The sequence below is a fragment of the Genypterus blacodes genome, unplaced genomic scaffold (assembly GCF_046128005.1).
Source record: "Genypterus blacodes isolate CSIRO-AG114 ecotype Tasmania unplaced genomic scaffold, CSIRO-AGI_Gbla_v1 ptg000064l_1, whole genome shotgun sequence".
Classification (NCBI taxonomy): Eukaryota; Metazoa; Chordata; class Actinopteri; order Ophidiiformes; family Ophidiidae; genus Genypterus; species Genypterus blacodes.
Window position 1 is genome coordinate 3512304 of NW_027466876.1, and position 20383 is coordinate 3532686.

A 20383-nucleotide genomic window follows, 5' to 3' on the forward strand; every position below is an offset into this window, starting at 1 on the left:
CACATGCCTGACCTGCGAGTCCCGTTTTCCTCTGATTATGATGGAACGTTCCAAAATAATCGACAAGAAAATTACGTCATCGTAGTTGTTTTTGCTTTATTTGTAGCCATACGTTTGAGTTTAACAGGCGACTGATGCCTTCTGACCCCTGAGCTAACCGATAACGGGTTTGTTTTCAGACCGTGTGTGAATGGGTGGGTGTGTGTGTGTGTGTGTTTGACCTGCACACAATAGGCCCCATTATCAGGCAGTCACTTCCTTCTCCACTGTGGCAAAGCATGTAGTAGAAGGAAAAAGGCGTCTGTGAATGCACTTCTGTCTATGTTGCTTTCTGTTTTGTGTGTGCTGCCTGTGCTCGTTGCTCTCCTCCTCCTCCTCCTCCTCCTCCTTCTCCTCCTCCTCCTCCTCCATCATCCTTCAGTGGAATGTGGATTGGTCTCTTGTTATCGTGGCAGATAGGGCACGGTGTCTGGGGGCGGGGACATGGCGCATTCTGGGCATCGTGCCCAAGCCTGCGGTATGGAGCTCCTCACAGCTCAGTATGAAAGCGCCTGGCCACAACCACACACACACACACACACACACTCCTTTTACCTCCCAGAAGCAATTAGCTGCGTGATGGAAGCTGACAGTCATCTAATTTGACTTCACATCCTTTCCTCTTATTGATACAGAGTCACGTTTCGCTACACAAAAGAGCACAAGTGTGTGAATTAATATGATATTACTGATGAAGTGTGTTATTGGAAAACTTTACAATGAGCTGAAGTTTCAACTACAGAATTTTGTGGAATGTTGTCGTAAACGTGGACGCCTCTATTCCAGGGCCTGTGTTTAGAGATCGAGCAAACACAAAAAGCCTCCGATCCCGCCGAGCTGCAGAGATGGAGTCAGCTCTCCTCCAAGGCGCGGGAGGATCTGGGCACGCTGCAGTGCATCGTGGGTAGCCTAAAGGACAACCAGGTTAGAGCGTGGACGTATGGAAAAGCGTATGTGTGTGTGTGTAACCTGTACAGTGTTTTCCCTCAACCTGTGTTTTTTGGCGCATGGTGCTGCGTAGGTGCGTTTGGCGGACGTGGAGCGTTGGCTGGACGCGGTGCAGGAGCTGATGTCACGAGACGCCGCGGGGCTCAGTGACGCCGAGAGGATGCAGGAAGAGTTGAGCCAGTGCAAGGTGGGGAAACATTCCATTTTCATTGACATTTTTAGTCTGTTTTTAACAACAACTGAAAGGTTTCTCTCCCTTTCCCTTTCTCTTTCTTTCTGATAAAAGGAGTACGTGAGTGAGATGGAGTCTGTGGAAAGTTCCCTGAAGCAGATGAAGGAGAACGTGGGCGCCGTGCAGGAGGCTGCAGTACCGGGGCTGGCCAAGTGGGGGCAGGAGAAGTTGGAGGACTGCCAGGGCAGATGGGACACGCTCAGCAAACAGGTGATGGGGGGGGGAAGCTCACTGTGGCGTGTGTGATGAACTGCTGAGTGTGTGTTGGGCTCCACAGTGCTGACAGTGCACTTTATTTAGAGGGAAAGCAACAAAATCACTCTCCTCCAGTTTCTATTTTTCTGTTTGAACCTTGAAAACACAACAAAGATCAATGGCAGAAAAGCTATTATTCTGTTTTCTTCTTTCGTCAATCATTTCCATTCATTCATATAAAATTGGCCAATTAAAACATTTAAATTGTTATTAGTTCCAATCCCTCTTTATTTCTCGTGTCTTTTACGTTAGAAACACACTCTGACAGACATTGATTGATTGATTGACATTACTTGATAGATAATCCTAATCATCGGTATTGATTGCCCTCGTTTCTTTCCCTTTCCAGCTGCTGAGACATCAGAAGCGGGCGACAGAGAACCAGGAGAGACACGTGAATCTGAGGAAGGACTTGGCGGAGATGCAGGAGTGGATGGCCCAGGTGGACGACGAGTTCCTCATGAGGGACTTTGAGTACAAGAGTCCCGAGGAGCTGGAGGGAGCGCTGGAGGAGATGAAGGTGGGAACGGCACTGCTCGGGGGTTATGTTAAGTGTGTGTGCAGCTTGTATGTGTGTGTGTGTACACTTGTCTTGGTCACTGTCCTCCTTGAACTCCTCCCGTGTCTCCTGCAGAGGGCTAAAGAGGACGTGCTACAGAAGGAGGTGAAAGTGAAGATCCTGAAAGACAGCATCAACGTGCTGGTGTCCAAAACATCGCCCCCCGGTGGCAGCGGCGGGGAGGAGCTGACCTCCGAGTTGGACGGCGTGCTCGCAAACTATCACAAACTCTGCGACCGTTTCAAAAGCAAATGTCACACTCTGGAGGTAAAGTGTGTGTGTGTGTGTGTGTGTGTTTGGGGAGACTACAAATAAGTTGTTTTTTGGCAAACATGACCACATTTTGTGCTTTTGAATGTAACATTTTCCTACAAAGGCATCGAAAAGAAGTGTGTATGTTCAGCCTTTGTCATTTTGGCGGTGTGTGTGTGTGCGTGTGTAGGAGGTCTGGTCCTGCTGGATGGAGTTGCTTCAGTATTTGGACCTGGAGCAGATTTGGCTTAACACACTCGATGAGAAAGTCCAGGCTACTGACAACCTACCAGAGAGCACTGAAGCAGTCAACGAAGCTCTTGAGGTACACACACGCACGCACGCACGCACGCACGCACGCACGCACGCACGCACGCACGCACGCACGCACGCACGCACGCACGCACGCACGCACGCACGCACGCAGTGTGAGGCTAGTGAGCTTTTGGAAAGATTCTGTGTGTTGCTGTCCCTGGATGTTCATCGATCAGGATGCAATGGAATTTTCTGATGTTGGGGCTTAATGAAGCAGTGTGGAAAATGGCCTGTTTACAGTCAGTGTGCATAGCCGTGCTGTAACATTATGAAAAATGACAGTTCATGCAAATCTGTAGAACGCGTCCCCTTTTAGAACCACATTGTCTTTGTTCCTCGCACTCCGTCTGGCTCTGTTGGTCTATCTGTGAATGTCCCGCAGCGTGACTGTCAAACTCATTCCATCACAACGCACCGTGACGAAGAAGACCCAAGGCCCCCTTTTCCTCGTCCCCACGTTTTCGTCTTTCTCTCTTTCTCTTTCTCTCTCTCTCTCATCTTCCATTCCTGTTGTCTTCACCCTCTCTGTCCTGTGTCCCCGATTTTGAGGGACCAGTGGATCAGCACTGTCACTCTTACATGTCCTTTGGGAAGGAAAAGGACATGTGATGTTGACTCCAAATCAGTGGACCGTCTCTCAAACTCTCTCACTCTCTCGCCACTCATTTAGTCGACATCCTGTTCCGCCTTTGCCACCTTCTCACACACACACACACACACACACACACTAATTTCTGCCTTTAGTTTGTCTGCTCTCTCCCTCCCTTCTACCTCTTATTCTCTTTTGTAAAATCTTTGCTCGCCCTTCTTGTCTCTCTCCCTCCGCCAGTCTTTGGAGAGCGTTCTGCGCCACCCTGGGGACAACCGCACACAAATCAGAGAGCTGGGCCAGACTTTGATCGACGGAGGCATACTGGACGAGCTCATTAGTGAGAAACTAGAGGCCTTTAATTCCCGCTACGAGCAACTCAACCACCAGGTCAGAAACGTGTCTCTCGTGTCTCTTGTGTGTGTGCGTGTGTGTGGGTGTGTGTGTGTGTGTGTGTGTGTGGATCCTTTGCAGATCGTAATTGAATGTAATTAAATGGGATGTGATGTTTTGTTGACATATGTATATCATGATGTTTATATTAGTAGCATCTTGCGCTACATCCAGTTGACTGAAATGTATTAATTAAAATAAATGACATGTATGTACAAGGCTTTAACTGGATGTAAACTCTTTAATCTAAACTCTTCCTATGTATTGACACATTGTTTGTGGAGTATATTGTCTAAAAGCGCATTTATTTAGCTGGATAACTGAAAATCTAATAGATAAATACAATAGAATAACATTTTTATCATTATATGTAGGTAGGGATTTAGTTCTTTAACATTACAAGATAGGAACTACTTGTGAAAGCCACAGATGTTCCAGATCTGGCCAATTAAACTATAAAGCTCGATATGTGTGTAAGATCGACATAAACTTAGTTGTCAGTAAGTTTTCATTGTTTATAGATCTACAATAAGGTATCCTTTAATATCACTGAACAATAAATAGTTAACGATCCTGATGTGCAGCTTGTTCAGTTCTGCGTTTAATGATGTGCGTGTAAACACCTGCGGCCTCCAGGCGGTGAATAGGCAGATGGGCCTGGAGCAGCAGCTGCAGACCCTAAAGGAGAACGACCAGGCGCTCCAAACGCTGCACGAGTCGCTCAGCCAACTGGACCACACACTCACCTCCTACCTCACCGACCGCGTCGACGCCTTCCAGCTCCCGCAGGAGGCGCAGGTACACCGAACGCACCATCTGCTCTGCCCGTTTCTAACTTGTAAAAGCCTGTAAAAATGGTCATATTGCTCTGAATCTAAGGCTACGAAACTGTGATCGCAAACTGCTTTTTACATTTAATTAAATTTTTAATGTGAATCTTTATGTTAAATGAAAGTATTGTGGTTCTCATCTCCACCTCAGACCATCGGAGCAGAGATTGCAGCACATGAGCTCACAGTGGAGGACATGAGGAGGAGGAACGTAGCCAACCTGCCTCCCCCGACCAGCGACGGCAAAGCTACCCGGGGCGGGACGATGCTGGACCAGCTTCAGGTACTGCTGACTCCTACTGGAGAAAAACAGGAACTGCATGTAGATGTCAACGCCGGATGACTTTGTTTTCTTTCTGCAGAGGAAGCTGAGGGAGATCTCCACAAAGTTCCAGCTGTTCCAGAAGCCTGCAAACTTTGAGCAGCGCATGTTGGATTGTAAGAGAGTCTTGGATAGCGCCAAGGCCGAGCTGCACATTCTGGATGTCGGCGAAGTGGAGCCGGACAAAATCCAGGCCCACCTCAATGGTTGCATGGTGAGAATGAGACATTTCTCAGCTTTTCTCTCGCTCCAATACACGCTGATTTGTTACATTGTACTTTATGCGCGCCTTCTCATCTTCGCTTTTCCCGCCGCGTAGAAATTGTACAAGGTGCTGAGTGAGGTGAAACTAGAGGTGGAGACGGTGATAAAAACGGGTCGCCAGATTGTGCAGAAACAACAGACGGAGAATCCCAAATCCATGGACGAACAACTCACTGCTCTCAAACTGCTTTACAACGACTTAGGAGCGCAGGTATGTCATGTTTGAAACGTTTCCCTACAAAATCACGCAATCAAAAATGAAATGGCAGGACATGTTTTGATGATTTATTTCTTGTATTCTCTGCAGGTAACGGAGGGCAAGCAGGACCTGGAAAAAGCTTTGTCTTTGTCGCAAAAGTTCCAGAAGGAGAGCGCCACCCTGGAGGACTGGTTGACCACTAATGAGGCACAGCTCCAGCAGAAGAACGGCTGTGGAGACATGCCGGCGGAGATCGATGCAGAGATTGCTTGGGCCAATGTGAGTCACATTCAAGAATTTGTGTGTGTGTGGTGATAAATGACGTACAGGACCCCGTGTATCATGCTGGAAGAGTGTGTGTTTGCTCCTCCAGGGTCTGCTGAAGGAGTCTGAGCGTCGTAAGGCGGAGCTGTCCAGCCTGATGGAGACCAGTGCGGGTCTGCAGACTCTGGTGGAGGGAAGCGAAGCTCAGCTGGAGGAGAGGCTCTGTGGCCTGAACGAAAGCTGGGGCCGCGTCCGTACCTGGACTGAGGACTGGCTCAGCACCGTGCTGGTGAGTGACAATATCTTGTATAGCCTAATAAGTAGCATTGGTTGTTGTTGTTTTCTTCAATTTATGCTATCATATTGTATAGATTGTGCATTTTATGGAAAAGTTTTGATGAATAATGATAACTTCTTCTTTTATTTACTGTGTGTGTGTCTGTGTGTGTGCAGAGTCACCAGAATGAGGTGGAGATCTTTGACGAGAACCTGGCTCACATCAGCACGTGGCTGTACCAGACGCAGATCCACCTGGACGAGGCCGAACGACTCGGCGCCACCGAGAGGGAGCAGGTGGTCAAAGTAAGTTGGGGGGAGGGGGAAAGCAAACCAATAGAGAAAGCAAACGCTCGTAAAATGCATCCGTTTCATTACATCATGACAAACTAGAGTATTTACTATTCATTGGACAAGCTGTGTTAAGAAGGGAGTTATGTTGATGCTCTGAGCTCCCCCAGTTCTTATTAATTATCCTCCCACTTTATTGTGTATAGATGTGTAAAGAGGAGGCGCTGACCCTTTATGGTCATGTCAGATAATTTATCTGGCAGTGCGATTACATTTCCGACTCCTCCCTTCACCTTGACAACTGGAGGTCTATGTTAAGTCGAGCGGAGAGCAAAACAAGGACCGCTAAACGCCGCCGGCTGCTGCTGCTGCTTCTTCTGTCCTCAGCGCATGTTGGAGGAGCTGGAGGACATTAGTCTGCGCGTGGACAGCGTGCGCGACCAGGCCGTCATCCTCATGACCAGCAGGGGGCCGGCGTGCAGAGACGTGGTGGAGCCCAAACTCGCCGAGCTGAATTGCAACTTTGACAAAGTCTCTCAACACATCAGAATGGCCAAGGTATGAAAAGCAAAGTGAGGAAGTGTTGCATTAGTAGAAGTGTTGGTGGTGTCGGATGTATAACGGACGCATGTGTTGAAATCCAGATGATGACCTGTCTGCAGTCTGGCGGCGTGGAGATAAATCAGAAGGAAGCTCAGCAGGTAGAGCAACATCTCAGTCCGTAATCAAACAAGTTCACCACAAAATTCATAGTCAATCAATCAATCAATAATCACTCTAATGTCGTCTCCCGTCAGGTCGTTGACAGCGTGGACAGTGTGGTAGAGAGACAGAGTCCCGGTCTTCATGTCGGGACGCCGATCCCCTCCGAGGTGCAGGAGCTTCAGTCGGAGCTGAAGGACACACTGAGGACTCTGCAGCAGCAGGACCCAGCTCACATCCTGGATGATGACAAAGTAAGACGCACACGCACACACACACACACACACACACACACACACACACACACACACACACTGACCTCTGCTGTGCTTGTTTTCTTTGTTTTGGAAGCGTTTGAATTTGAGAAAGATCACGAATAGCAGCGATGATGATGATGATGAGGAGTAGTATTTGCATTAGGGGATAGGGGAGCTGTCTGGAATCTCACTGAAGAACAAACAAAAAGTGCCTCAGGCCATGTGAAGCTTCCAGCGTGGAGCTTTGATTTGGATTTCCAAGGCCGCACAAGTGTGGAATGTGATCTGTGTTATCAAGGCTTATGACGATAAACACACTCGCTGAACAAACTTGACCAATCCTCAGCAAGGTCAGTTTGCCCGGAAGTGTTAGGAAGCGGCGCCTTCTGTTTAGAGACTCTTAAGAGCTGGATTTGCCTGAATGTCGACCACAGCACCCTTCCGATCGACTTATTTGTAGTTTTGTAAGCTAAATCTTTACATCTGAATGTCAGCTTTTGTGTTTGGAATCCGCTCGTCCATTTTTTATCTCGTCACTTAAACTTAACCCAGCTGTGTCTCCTCCCTAGATGGACGAGGAGAAGGCCGGCGTGGAAGAGCTGCTGAGAAGAGGAGAAGACTTGCTGCAGCAGACCTCAGACGAAGGGCAGAGGGAAGAGCTGAGGCTCCTGCTGCTCCGCCTGCAGAGCCAATATTCCTCTCACCGGGTGAGACGCAACCCCAGAACACAATGTTGTGTCTGTACTAAGACTGTGTTCCTGTGTTTAGCGCTCAAAGTGGGAAAGCGGTTTTATTATCTTGGGGAATGTTGGCCTTGACTGGGTTTGTGTTTGTTTTCTGTGCACTGATGTGGTCAATGTGTGTGTGTGTGTGTGTGTACGTGCGTGTGTGTGTGTCTGTGTGTATGTGTCAGGAGTTGAGGGTGCTTCGAATTAGGCGAGTGGAAGTCTCTGTGGATACGACGTCTTCCCACAGCTTTACAGAGCAGACCAGAGAATTGACAGCTGAGGTGAGAGATTTGCACACACACACACACACACACACACACACACAATCACACACACACACACACACACACACACACACACACACACACACACACACACACACACACACACACACACACACACACACTGATGTCTTTCCCAGCATGGAACTGTGTGACATACAGTTTTCCTCTCCCGGCTCTCGCACGCTTCTGTCTCCTCGGTGGACGAGCAGATGTCTGCGGTGGAGCGTAGCGGCTCGTCCTCACTGAGTCCCTCCGGCTACCTGTTGGACATCAACAAGGTGCTGCTCGCCATGGCCGACAACGAGCTGCTCCTGAACTCCACCGAGCTCAGCGGGGGTCTCTACGAAGACTTCTCCAGCCAGGAGGACACACTCAGGGTGGGTCTGCACTTCGGCGAGAGCACTTTCACACACACTCTGGTCCAGGAGCCAGTATCACTCACCGCCCCTCCCCCTCGGTCTCTTTTACCTCAGAACATCCGAGAGAGTCTGGAGCGCCTGGGCGAGCAGGTCGCCGCCATCCACGAGCGTCAGCCTGATGCCATCTGCGACGCTTCGCCCGCCGAGGTGGCTCAGATCGGAGACGCCCTCACGCAGCTCAATGCCGAGTGGGACCGCCTGAACCGCATGTACAACCATCGCAAGGGGTGGGTACATCACACACACCACCAGAGAGAGAGATCACATGGTGCAAACAAAGTAAAGGAAGCTGATACAGAATCAATGCCTTTACTTTGTCTTCATCAATAAGACCTTATCAATCCATTTCGACATTTTCAACAAGATGTTCTCCAAATCTTCTGGCACATGGGCAGTAGTCTTTACCCACCACCACGCTCACTGCAACAGTGCCTCCTGCTGGTTGGTCGCTGCACCTGCATAGAGACGTCATTTAGGTTTATTTGGATTATCAATTTAACTACTGATTATTGAGATTTCCAACTGCGTAATCAATATTTGTATGCGAATATACTGTGAATATGTGTCAAAATATGTTTGTTACCAATAGACATTCTAAATTTTTGGAAGAATAAAAGGTCTTATTTCCTATGGAGGAAAGTGAAAGCTGCAAATAGAAGGGGTGTGTGTGTGTGTGTGTGTGTGCGTGTGTGCGTGTGCGCGTGTGTGTGTGTGTGTGTGTGTGTGTGTGTGTGTGTGTGTGTCTACCTGGCCTCAGCTTCTGAGACGTTAAATGAGCTCTGCCTGCTTGAAACAGCAGATAAGCTGACACACACACACACACACACACACACACTGACCTTGATTACCATCATAACAATTCATTCAGCATAAATCTCATGGTTATTCACTCACTCATTTAACACCTCATGCACAAACACACACACTCATACAATATTGCACTGTGGGTGACCTTGATTGCTATCGACACATTTCCTTGGGCACAAACAGTCTTCGTCTGCTGAATCCAGTCGGTGGACGTGTTAGCATAAACCAATAAGATGGTTCTGAAGATAAATGTGTGTGATCACAGGATCCTCTGGGTGTCCTTACAAATCAAAACGCGCACAATTGGGGAAACTGCTCACCCCAAACTCATTTCCTGTCCTTGTCTGTCCTCAATCATGGCCACCTGTGCAACAAAGATCAGATTTTGGGGAAACGGGGCGTATTCATAATCAGCATCCTGGCCCTCTGATGATTTATTCAGGGCTGTCGCTGTAAACTTTCCGGTGTTTTCTCCCGTGCCTGACTGTAATGGCATTTTCTGGTGTTAATGGAGGTTAACTGCTCTCTTTTTGCTTATCTCCAGCCACTCTATTGTTCTCTCTCCTTGTGGGCCACAAATCTGTAATTTCTCACATTTTATGGGGAAAGAAGCAAAGAATGTACGGAGACGAGCCGATTCCTTTTATTACCACAATCATTTGAAATATGTGGTTTGATTTATTGGGAGAACGGAATTTCGCTTGATTGTCTTATGAGGTTGGCAGATGATTTCTTAGTCCATTAGGAGCGACGTATTGAAGGTAAACAAATAAATGCTAGAAAATGTTCCAGTGTGCCGACAGAGTGAGAGTGATTGTATTACTTTATATGAGCTGTGTGTGTTTATGTGTGTGTCTTTGTGCTGCAGGACTTTTGACCGCGCCGTCGAGGAGTGGAGGCAGCTGCACTGTGACATGAACGATCTGAGCCACTGGCTGGCCGACACCGAGACGCTGCTGTCCGAGAGCGTCCGCCCCGACGGACAGTTGGACCTGGAAACTGCACGGCAACACCAAGAGGTCGGTGGACAGCGCCGTGCGTGTCTGTGTGTGTTTGGAGTCGTAACGGGTTTGCGAGCCACATGAAAGAGAGGTAGACGGTCAGGACAGCATTTTAAGTTTGTCTTGTCCCCCCAGGATTAAGTTTGTCTTGTCCCCCACATTATAGCAAAGTCATTAGTTTCCCAGTTTCTGCAGTATCAATGTGTCTGGGATCTCAGTTCGATGCTGAGAGTGTTTGATAATTGATTTTGATTCCCTGCGGCTAGAAAATGAGCTGCGACACTGCTCCTAATTAACAAACACACTCCACATCTAATTATTCATGATGCAGACTGAATAGGGGGAGTGAAGTGGAGTTCAGAGCAAGGGGGGGCCAACCAGAGCAGCTCCTCTCATTTTGCTATGTTTTGTTAGCCAAAGCTAGATTTTTGTCTCCATTGGTGATTAAATTCTTCTAAAGCCCCTGCAGTCATTATCAGCGCCGTAATCAGTGTGATTAGTAATGATTCCGGCCGTGATGGAGGTGTCTATCTCCTCTCCTCGGCTTTCACAGTCACTGGGAATGTACCGGGGGGGAGGGGGGGTAGGGTGGAGTGGCTGGGAATTGAGAGATCAATTAGCTGACTCACCGCTCAGGAGACTTTATCATCACTCTTCCTATTTTACGAGTCGGTCTTGGCAAATTGAATCTCTCTCGGTGGGAGTAAAGATTTGGCTTAAGTCTCGATTTGCCACAAATCAGGCCTATAGTGTTCAATAGAGATTTGCCTTGAAAGACACGGAGCCGAAGCCCGAGGGATATAGCCCGGAGTGAATCCGTTAATGCACCTTGATTGATCCCTGATTGTGTCTCTTTTGTTTTTGCTCCCTCCCCTCTTGTCTCTGGAATGTCCTCTAGGAGCTGGAGGAAGGCCTGGCCAGCCACCAGCCCGTCCTGGCTGTGCTCAGCCGCACCGGGGAGCACATTATCGGGCAGCTGTCGGCTCCCGACGGACCCCTGCTGGAGGAGAAGCTGGCCGCACTGAGCAAGAGGTGGAGAGCCGTGAACAGACACGTCCTGGACAGACAACGCAGGTAGGGAATCTGCAGAAACACACACGAGAATGAGGCGGCACAATAAGGGGGATGTATTCTAGTTTGAAATTGGACTTTGCGAGGGATTATCAGTATAAGCAGAATGTCTAATTCTCAATCAGTGGCACTATTCGGCAGGGCAACACTATCAGCCTGCTCAATCAGTCTATAACAGTAATGTAAATGCAAATACTGGGATTAGGCCTGAAACCTGCCTGGGGGGGAAAGGAGATTCTAATCCACCACTCATTCTCTGTGTGTGTGTGTGTGTGCGCTCATACAGGCTTGCAGGAGAGGACCCGGCTCTGTCAGACCTGGTGCGAAGAACCCGCGATCTGGCTTTTTGGCTGGAGCAGGCGGAAAACGCTGTCAGCTCCTCGCCCATCAGCGCCACCGACAAGAACCTGAAAGAGCTCAAGGTACAGGCCGCTGCCAAGATGCAGTCACCTCAGCGTGACTGTTGTTTCACCCCGCGGGCGCAGAGAATTCTATTCCCGCTCATTCCGGCGCCTCGATTGTTTTTCCTCCGTCCCGTCGGCTTCACTGCACTCACAGGTCTGACTCACTGTGTCTCAATTCTCTGGCGCGCACAGAGCGTAAGCTGCCAGACCCAGCAAACACCCAAACTCTTAGTATATCAAAGGAAACATAGTCGCTTATTGTTCTGTCTTTGTTCTCTGCTGACAATAACCCGAGCCAGATGTTCCCCCGAAAGAATGAAAAGTCATTTGGCTACACACAGATTCCATCCTATTCTCCTGCTCCTATTTAATACTTTGTTTGTCTCAGGCCCTCGCTGAGGAAGTTGGTCCACAGAGCGAGCGTCTGGGCTGGCTGAACAAACACGCCCCTCAGATTCTGTCTAATCCCAGCGTGAGCCCCCACGACAGGGACCTGCACGTCGGAAAACTCCGAGTCATCAACCTCAACTGGAGCAAGGTGAGACACGTCGCAGCCTGACTCACGCAGCGTCACGCACACACTCCAGGGAGACGCTTTGCTCACCCTCCCGTCCTTGTTTCCCTCTCTGTCTCTCTCTCTCTCGCTCCCTCTCTCTCTCTCTCTCCTGCAGGTAACCCACGAGTTGCTGGACAAAGCAGGGGAGGCGGAGGCCAACCTGCAGAGTCACGGGCAGTTCAAGGACCGGATGAACAGGCTGACGGACTGGGTCCTCGTCACGCACCAGACCATCACCACCAGAGGCCTGAACCCCAGCCAGGCGCAGGTAGCAGACGCTTATCGCGCAAACGCACCACAATATAACGTGATATCGAGCACAGTACGTTAAAAATGGATGCTTGCCCGCTGTAGGCCCTGGAGATCTCCATGAAGGACAGGAAGAAAGACCTGGAGGACCTTTTGGCTCATTCTATAGAGCTGCAGAGACGACAGCAGCTGTTGCCTCAGGAAAAGGTCCCAGTTGCTGCCGTAACCTAATTAGATTTTTAAAAATACTAATTTTCCCATCTTATTATAGCAAATTGCACCGTTAAAGTCACATTCCCATAAGTTATGTGGGTTTGTTCATTAAAAGTCATTGAAGCTTCTCTCTTCCCTGTTAGTGATGCAGCACACAGTTGTTGATGATGTGTATGTGTGTGTGTATGCGTGTGTGTGTATAGAGTAAGGTAGAACAGCTGGCAGCTGACTGGAAAGCTCTGGATGGACGGATTCGAGAATCTCTCCAGCCACCCGTCTCTCCCTGGACCCAGCACCAGCATGTGGTCCAGCACCAGCAGCTCGGTAAAGACATTTGGAGACCTATAAAGTTCAGATTCTCCACTTCTGTCGGCACTTGTGTGGCAAATTTGAATGCTATAATATGCTAATTGCGTCTTCGCCCCCGTCTGCCAGTGTCTGCTGTCCCCTCCGCCGTGCAGATGGCCAGCCTGGTGAGCGAAGACCCGCACCACCAAACCCCGCACACGCTAGACACCGTGGCGCCCACGGACCTCAATGAGACGGCCACCGAGCTGGCGGACTGGCTGCTCCTCATCACGCAGATGCTCAAGTCCAACATCGTCACCGTAGGGGACACGGAGGAGATCAGGGCCACCATGGGGCGCCTTCAGGTGAGAGTACGGGTCAGAGGGATGAGAGGCGCCGACGCTGCCAGTGACACTAAAACCTGTGTGTGTGTGTGTGTGTGTGTTTTTACAGGTGACGAAGAGCGACCTGGAGCACCGTCACCCGCAGCTGGAGGACATTTTCACACTGGCGCAGAACATCAAAAACAAGACGTCTAACCTGGACATTCGAACATCCATTACAGAGAAATGTATGTAAACGCAACGGTAAACAAATCACTGCTCTGTGTACACGGTTGTTGACGTGTCGCTCTGTGTCTTTCCAAGTGGAGCGAGTGCGCAGCCAGTGGGACAGCACCCAGCACGGCGTGGAGGCGCGGCTCAGGCAGCTGGACCAGATGATCGGCCACAGCAACCAGTGGGAAGGGCAGAGGCAGGAGGTGAATGCTCTGATTGGGCAGAACGAGGGGCGTTTCTACAACCTGCTCCAGCAGTCCAGAGACCCCCTGACCAAACAGCTCGCCGACAACAAGGTGAGGGAGGAGGTTCAAAGCGCTTTCCGTGTCCCTCGGGTGCTCACAGCTCATCCCCCCCCCCCCGAGGTCATTTCACCGGGGACATCGTCTTTGTTTTGTCTTTGGCGCGGCACAGAGCTCAAGGTTGATTCTGCCCGCCAAACTTTACTTTCTAAAAGGCCCCAGAAGCCCTGGTATAAATCAGTACGAGCTGCGAATCACTCATCACCTCTCTGCAGTACATCACGCCAGACCGTAATAACACTCCCACGCCCACATCATCCATCATCGTAATTTTTGAGACGCTGATTTGGCCGAGAGTTCCGTGTCGGGGGAAGATACTCAGCCAGGTGCGTTACCGGGACCGACCACTAGAGGGCAACTGCGTTTAACAGAACCCAACCAAGCTGCTCCCTGAGTTGTGTGCTTTCAGATAGAAGGGTAATGATGAGTAATTGTCGATTGGAATTCGTGAAATGTTTCATTTGATAATGACTAAGTGTCTGAGGGTCATCTGAGGATGACCTAGACGCTTTAAGCCAATTTCAAATTAAAACCCCGGCTTTATGAATCACACTTCTGTCTTATGTAAGCCTTCCTGATTAAGTCGAGGTTAAATAAACAGTGTCAGACAGGGAAGCAGCAGAATAACAAATTTCACCGCCTTTGTGTGCCTGACATTTAATTCATTGTCTGCTCACTCTCGGGGTCATTAATATTCCGCATAGCCAATTTCTCCTTGCAACAATATATATACACGTGTATATCAGGATCATCCATTTTCCAAACCTATGTATCCTCTTCAAGATGGAGCCTGTTGCCACGTTTAGGACATATGACGTAGTGTGTGTGTGTGTGTGTTTGTTTCCGTAGGTGTTCCTCCAGGACCTGGGCCGGGGTCAGCCCCTGATGGCGGCCTTCAACGAGCTGTCCGGTCACCTTTTGCGAGAATATTCTGCCGATGACACCCGGCGGATCAAAGAGGTCACAGACCAACACAACGCTACCTGGAACGCCATCAACAACAGGTCGCTATGATGTCACAAACGCCATAATGCAGGCGATTACTCATCAGGAGTTCCAGCCCTGAATAATCTGTGTTCTGGTGTGTATTGATTGACAGGACGAGCGACCGGCAGGGCCAGCTGGACTGCGAGCTGAAGGGCCTGCAGGCGTCCCTCAGGGAGCTGGAGACCTTCCTCAAATGGCTCCAGGAGGCGGAGACCACCGTCAACGTTCTTGCCGACGCCTCCCAGAGGGAAGACGTGTCCCAGGACTCCGCCCACGCCAAGGAGCTGAGGCTACAACTGGAGGTAAGTGTGTGCATTTGTGGCATTAGCTCAGTGTCATCCTTCGCCGGGATAGCTGATGGAATGCGGCTGCGTTCGTGTGCAGTTTCCTGGTTAAAGTGGTGTGAAACAGGTGGCATCGATCGCCGTGCCCAATGCTGCTTAGACATTCTGTACGTGTGTGTGCGTGTGTGTGTTTGCTCTTCCCCTCACTAGCTTGTCATTTACCCAGATCGTCCCTCAGGCATGTCTCTTTGCACACACACACAGACACACACACACACACACACACACACACACACACACACACACACACACACACACACACACACACACACACACACACCATCCTTTCTGTAGATGCGTCACTAATTCCTCCATACGTCCAATATAGGTTCACACTCAGTCTTCCTCTCCTCTCATCCGTCAATCCAGGCCGAAGCCTTTCATGCTCTCGTTTGCATGTCCTTCCAGTCTCTTTCATTGATTGGGTGCAGGCGTGTGAGACGAGGCTTCCTGTTCCTCTCCAGATAAGAGCCTCGTCCGGTCAAGGACGGCGTCGGCGCGGCGCCATAGCTTTCTCTCCCAACCTCCCAGCCTCACTGCAATAGTAATGATATTAGCCTTAATGTCTCGAATGGCGCAGCACTATCGCTCACACTGCTCCCGTGGAATTCTTTTATCAAAACCTTCCAGGGTTGGAGAGGGAATACAAACGGGATCACAGTATCAAACGGCCACACGGATTGCTGGAGTCAGTCTGGATTCACTCTGAGTCATAGAGAGCAGAACCTTCTAGTAACAAACTCACTGCCTGACTAACTGAACTTACTCCATTCAATAGACTCCATTAATACAGCAACTGTAGTACTTCTTCCTCCAAAGAAGCTGGAGAAGATGATGCAATCATTTGAAATCACTAAAACCCGCTCCCTAGATCCACGCGTATGAACAGAAGATAACGTAACTGTTAATTAATGTAATGTCATTAATTGAATTCCATTGTTAAGTCTATTATCAAGAGTGGCATTAACCAAGTGCTGTAGAGCAGAGCATTGAAAGTTTGGAAAATCCACGCAAGCACGAAGGCACCGTGAGTGTTCAGTGTGAAACATATTGCTTTCCGCGTGGCTCTTGGGCAATACGGAGGTTTTCATCCTCATTTCAAAATAAATGAGCTCCGGTCTTCCAGGGGGAAAACAAAGCGAGAGCAGAACCTGAACTATAAATAGGTTTAACTGTAATACGCAGATGAGTGTGTGTGTGTGGGGGGGATATAGTTGCTGATTGTGCACACTCGTCCTTTTATCTTCCCTCTACCTCTTGCACTCGCTCGTGAGCTCCCAGTAGATTTAGTCTCTACAGATTTCGGCGTTTCCTGCGCCGATAAAAGAAGCTTAAGAGCCTTTTATCTCCCGCTGACCTCGCCCTCTTACCTTCTCCCCTCATCTCTCTCTCTCTCTCTTTTTGTACATTCATCCAGCCGCACAAACACTCGCGCTCTCTCCCTCTCTCCCTCTCTCTCTTTCCCTCTCTCATTCATCAGTTGGTCACCGTGCGTAATGTCGTCTCCCCTCTCCTCAGTCCAGGTTCGTCGTCCCTGCCTCTCCTGATCCGTCTCCTCCTCCCTCTCTCCCTCCCTCCCTCCCGCTCCCCATCTCTCCCTCCCTCTTTCTCTCTCTCTCTCCTAATCATCCCTCATCCTCCTCTCCCTCAGTAGGCAGTAAAAAGTGAAGCTGCGCGCCGGTCGTCTCTCCTCCAGTGCAACTCGCGCTCTCCTCTCTCATCTGCCGGCAGCACTTTTCACTCATCCATCCCTGTACTTTCCTGTCCCTCTCTTCTCCTCGTCACCTTCTTCTTCGCCAACCTCAGCTGAAGGTTCTGGGGGTGGAGGGTGGGTTGTTGAGCCGGCATTGCGAACGATTTGTTTAATTCTCTTCTGGCGGATCTAGCAGTCGGAGTTGCGCGTGTGGAGAAGAGAGAGAAAGAGAGAGAGAGAGCGAGCGCCTCATCTTGTCCCTGCTTGGCCGCATCATCGTTGCCTGTGTGTGTGTGTGTGTGTGTGAGAGTGTGTGTGTGTGTGTGTGTGAGCGACTTGTTTATAAGCTGAGAGAGAGAGAGAGAGAGCCAACCAACTGAGGCTGCGCTCACTTTGTGTACGTGGGGGCATGCCATTCTGAAAGCTTGTGTGTGTGTGTGTGCGCCTGAGTGAGTGTGCGGGCGGGCGTGCGTGTGTGTATGTGCATCATCACATCAGCTCGGCTGGGGTCTGGTCGGCTGGAGAGAGAGGAGGAGAGGAGGGTAGGACAATATGAGCAGGGTAGGGCAGTGCTAGCATGCGGACCGGGAGCAGGCTGCTGCAGACTTGTGGCAGTTTTAAGATGATGGCCATGGTCCGGACCTCCCTCCAGAAAGTGGTGGTCTTCCTACACAGGCTGCAGAGGATGGCCATCTCCTCGCCTCGCTACCAGAAACTCTGCAAGGTACGTTGGACCTCGGGGCAGCGGGACGGAGGCGGGAAGAGGGGGACGCTGGAGAACAGTTATCTGGCTTTTTTAAATTTCATTTATTTTTTTCACTTCTTCTTGTCTTATTGTGGAAGGTAGATTAGTTTTTACGTTTGCGCGCTGCCTCAGGTTTTTGAATGACTTCTTCAGTGGTTTCACGCCTCCTTCCTGCAGATTCTCTTCCATGTTGTTGTTTTTTTTGTACAAAAATAACTGTCCTCTATTTTTGTCCTTTTTTTTTGTTATGGTTTGAGTTATTGTTGCCGGGAGACGCTCTGTCCTCACCTGGTGTGTCCTCGCTCGTCTGTCCCCTCGGCCGTATATATATATATATATGTGTGTGTGTGTGTTTATGTGTCTCTATGGGTTTATGACTTTTGGCACTTTTTCCTGCACAACAAAAATGAAGCCAAGTGTGTATCCTTGACGCGTTGTGTGTGTGTGTGTGTGTGTTTTTCTATCTGTATGCTGACACATTGTGAAGTGAGATTTGAATCATGGTGCCGACATAAACAAGGGAGAGAAGTGTGTGTGTGTGTGTGTGTGTGTGTGTGTGTGTGTGTGTGTGCGTGCGCTTTGTTTTTGCTGTGCATTATTTTCCGAACCGTACCTAAACAGGTCGTACTGTGTCAGTAGATTATGGAAATGCTGCTCTACAATGTCTTCAATGTTTTCCTGTCAAAGTTCTGAGTGTCTTGTTGATCTCCTCTCGCCCCTTCTCCTCTATGTTTTATGAAATTAAATCAGCCAATCGCGTCACTCCGCACCTTTTGGAGCCTTTGGTCGGTCTGACTAATGTCGCCCTCTAAGGAATTAAGTGGCAGGTTTTGGTGGCTTTTGTTGCGCAATCGATTGTTATTGATCGGCATTTTTCATCTCAGTCAGTCAGGCAGTCAGTCAGGCAGTCAGTCAGTCTGAGGGCAAAGGGGACCAGCTGGAGATGAGGGGAGGGAGGTGGGGGGGGCTTGTTTCCAGCATCAATCACCCCCCTTAAAAAACAAACATCTGGCAGTTCCATTTAATCTCTCTTTAATCCATAAATCCTTCTCTCTTCAATTCTCCTCCCTCTTTTTCCGAGGTTGTCTGCGCGGGCGGGCGGGCGTGTGTGTGTGTGTGTGTGTGTGTGTGTGTGTGTGTGTGTGTGTGTGTGTGTGTGTGTGTGTGTGTGTGTGTGTGTGTGTGTGTGTGTGTGTGTGTGTGTGTGTGTGTGTGTGTGTGTGTGTGTGTGTGTGTGTGTGTGTGTGTGTGTGTGTGGCTCGCTCTCTTGCGTTTCTGCCAGTCTTTGCTCTCTAAGCACAAATCAAGGAGAAAGGAATAGGACAATGGGGAAAAAAAAGAGACAAGACACAAGGACAGAGAGAGAGAGATAATGTGAGATGAAGACGACTCTGTTGTCTGTTGTTTATCTGGCGCTCTCTGCTTTGCCCTTGGACGCTCCAAACAATTCCGGGGCGACATGAGACAGAGAACCCACGCCACTACTTCCATCAGTTGCCACCCGCTCAGCATCCTGAATCCCCCCTCGGATTGCATTCCGGGCCAATGGGACACATCTGTCATCCCTTACTCGATTACTCTCCCCTGGGTTGCGTCCGTTGACACCCCTCCCCTCGGGTGACGCGCTAACGTCGGGCTCGTTTGCGCCTCTCTGGGGTGCGATCACGCTTCCTGCCCGGGCTGGAGCGCAGCGGTGATTTCCTCCGTGATGAATGTGCTCGGGGCTTCCAAGAAGTTCCCCAAAGTGCAACCTGCGAGCAAAGCAAGAGTCTGATTAGTTCTGTTATGTGGTGTGAGATTAGCAAGGATGGGAATATGAGAGATGATTGACAGAGGAGGCAGCGGCTCCCCCTTGTGACCAATGGTGGTATTTTTTGTGACTCTTGATATGTGGATTGTGTTTTTAAAATGTTATGTTCTGCAGTTTGGAAATGAATTGGGAACCATTTTACCCAGAAGTATGCGGGCGAGTCGACGCGCTCCAGTTCCTTGCTTACATTGCGAATCCCTGCCATCCGACTCATCATTCCTCCAACACAAACACAAATCTTACTCTCTGGTGACGGAAACGAGTCGTGAACCACAAAAAACGCACACAGCTCTGTTGTCGTCCCAGAATAGAATCCATTGTTGGATCTGCCAGAGCCACTTCCTTGATTATTGTCACTGTTGTTGTTGTTGTTTGTCAGTTTGGAGTTTGTTCTGTTATTTCATATTCTTCCTCTGTGCTGCCTTCCAATAATCAAATCAGAGACATTTTGGTCTTGCAAGCTCGTTTGCCGGCTCATCTGATTTTGTGCGCGCGTGTGTGTGCACATCTGCGTAACAGAACATTGGGTTGATTTATAACGCAGATCTTTGCGGCCTTTGCAAACGGAGCCCATTTAACTCTGGCCGTTTACAGAATCGCACGGTTATTTGCTAGATTTATGGACCTTTTTTTTCTTTTTCTTCATTTTTCCCAATCAAATTTCCGGCTCAGAGCAATAACGTGTAATGAGGTTGTACGCTATTAGAGACATTTTGCATCTCTATATATAATATTCTCCCTGAGGCCTGGCTCACGAGCATTGACTTGCTCATTTTAAGCCGCTCGCATTAAAGGTGTCGGCTAAGTGCCTTAGATGTAAATGTGAGCTTCTTTAAATGGAACTTTCCAGCCTCCCGTCACTCATTCTTCTCTCTTTCTCGTTTGCTCGCTCGCTCGCTCTCGCGCGCTTGCTCCGTGTCTACTTAATGGCTAAGGAC

The 20383-nt window shown here is 49.4% G+C and overlaps 1 protein-coding gene across 3 annotated transcripts in view; it reads left to right on the forward strand.

Annotated features, from left to right (window-relative positions):
- Window positions 1-15401, forward strand: part of LOC143004088 (utrophin-like) — a 46242-nt gene extending 30841 nt beyond the window's left edge. Inside the window, exons 23-55 of one of the 3 annotated variants that reach the window (XM_076154943.1) lie at window positions 826-963; window positions 1061-1174; window positions 1274-1429; window positions 1824-1994; window positions 2109-2300; window positions 2476-2610; window positions 3430-3579; window positions 4219-4380; window positions 4564-4695; window positions 4775-4948; window positions 5054-5209; window positions 5306-5476; window positions 5571-5750; window positions 5915-6043; window positions 6416-6586; window positions 6673-6729; window positions 6826-6984; window positions 7557-7694; window positions 7901-7996; window positions 8209-8376; window positions 8473-8645; window positions 10094-10244; window positions 11125-11300; window positions 11584-11719; window positions 12090-12239; window positions 12373-12525; window positions 12612-12713; window positions 12923-13043; window positions 13155-13372; window positions 13461-13578; window positions 13655-13860; window positions 14716-14870; window positions 14966-15399. In XM_076154943.1, the coding sequence (XP_076011058.1) occupies window positions 826-963; window positions 1061-1174; window positions 1274-1429; window positions 1824-1994; window positions 2109-2300; window positions 2476-2610; window positions 3430-3579; window positions 4219-4380; window positions 4564-4695; window positions 4775-4948; window positions 5054-5209; window positions 5306-5476; window positions 5571-5750; window positions 5915-6043; window positions 6416-6586; window positions 6673-6729; window positions 6826-6984; window positions 7557-7694; window positions 7901-7996; window positions 8209-8376; window positions 8473-8645; window positions 10094-10244; window positions 11125-11300; window positions 11584-11719; window positions 12090-12239; window positions 12373-12525; window positions 12612-12713; window positions 12923-13043; window positions 13155-13372; window positions 13461-13578; window positions 13655-13860; window positions 14716-14870; window positions 14966-15347 (5190 nt within the window). In that variant the 3' untranslated portion in view covers window positions 15348-15399. Of the gene's footprint in view, window positions 1-825; window positions 964-1060; window positions 1175-1273; window positions 1430-1823; window positions 1995-2108; window positions 2301-2475; window positions 2611-3429; window positions 3580-4218; window positions 4381-4563; window positions 4696-4774; window positions 4949-5053; window positions 5210-5305; window positions 5477-5570; window positions 5751-5914; window positions 6044-6415; window positions 6587-6672; window positions 6730-6825; window positions 6985-7556; window positions 7695-7900; window positions 7997-8208; window positions 8377-8472; window positions 8646-10093; window positions 10245-11124; window positions 11301-11583; window positions 11720-12089; window positions 12240-12372; window positions 12526-12611; window positions 12714-12922; window positions 13044-13154; window positions 13373-13460; window positions 13579-13654; window positions 13861-14715; window positions 14871-14965 lie in introns of all 3 variants that reach the window. The other 2 variants (XM_076154942.1, XM_076154944.1) reach the window with 2 other exon arrangements.
- Window positions 15402-20383: the final 4982 nt, after the last annotated feature.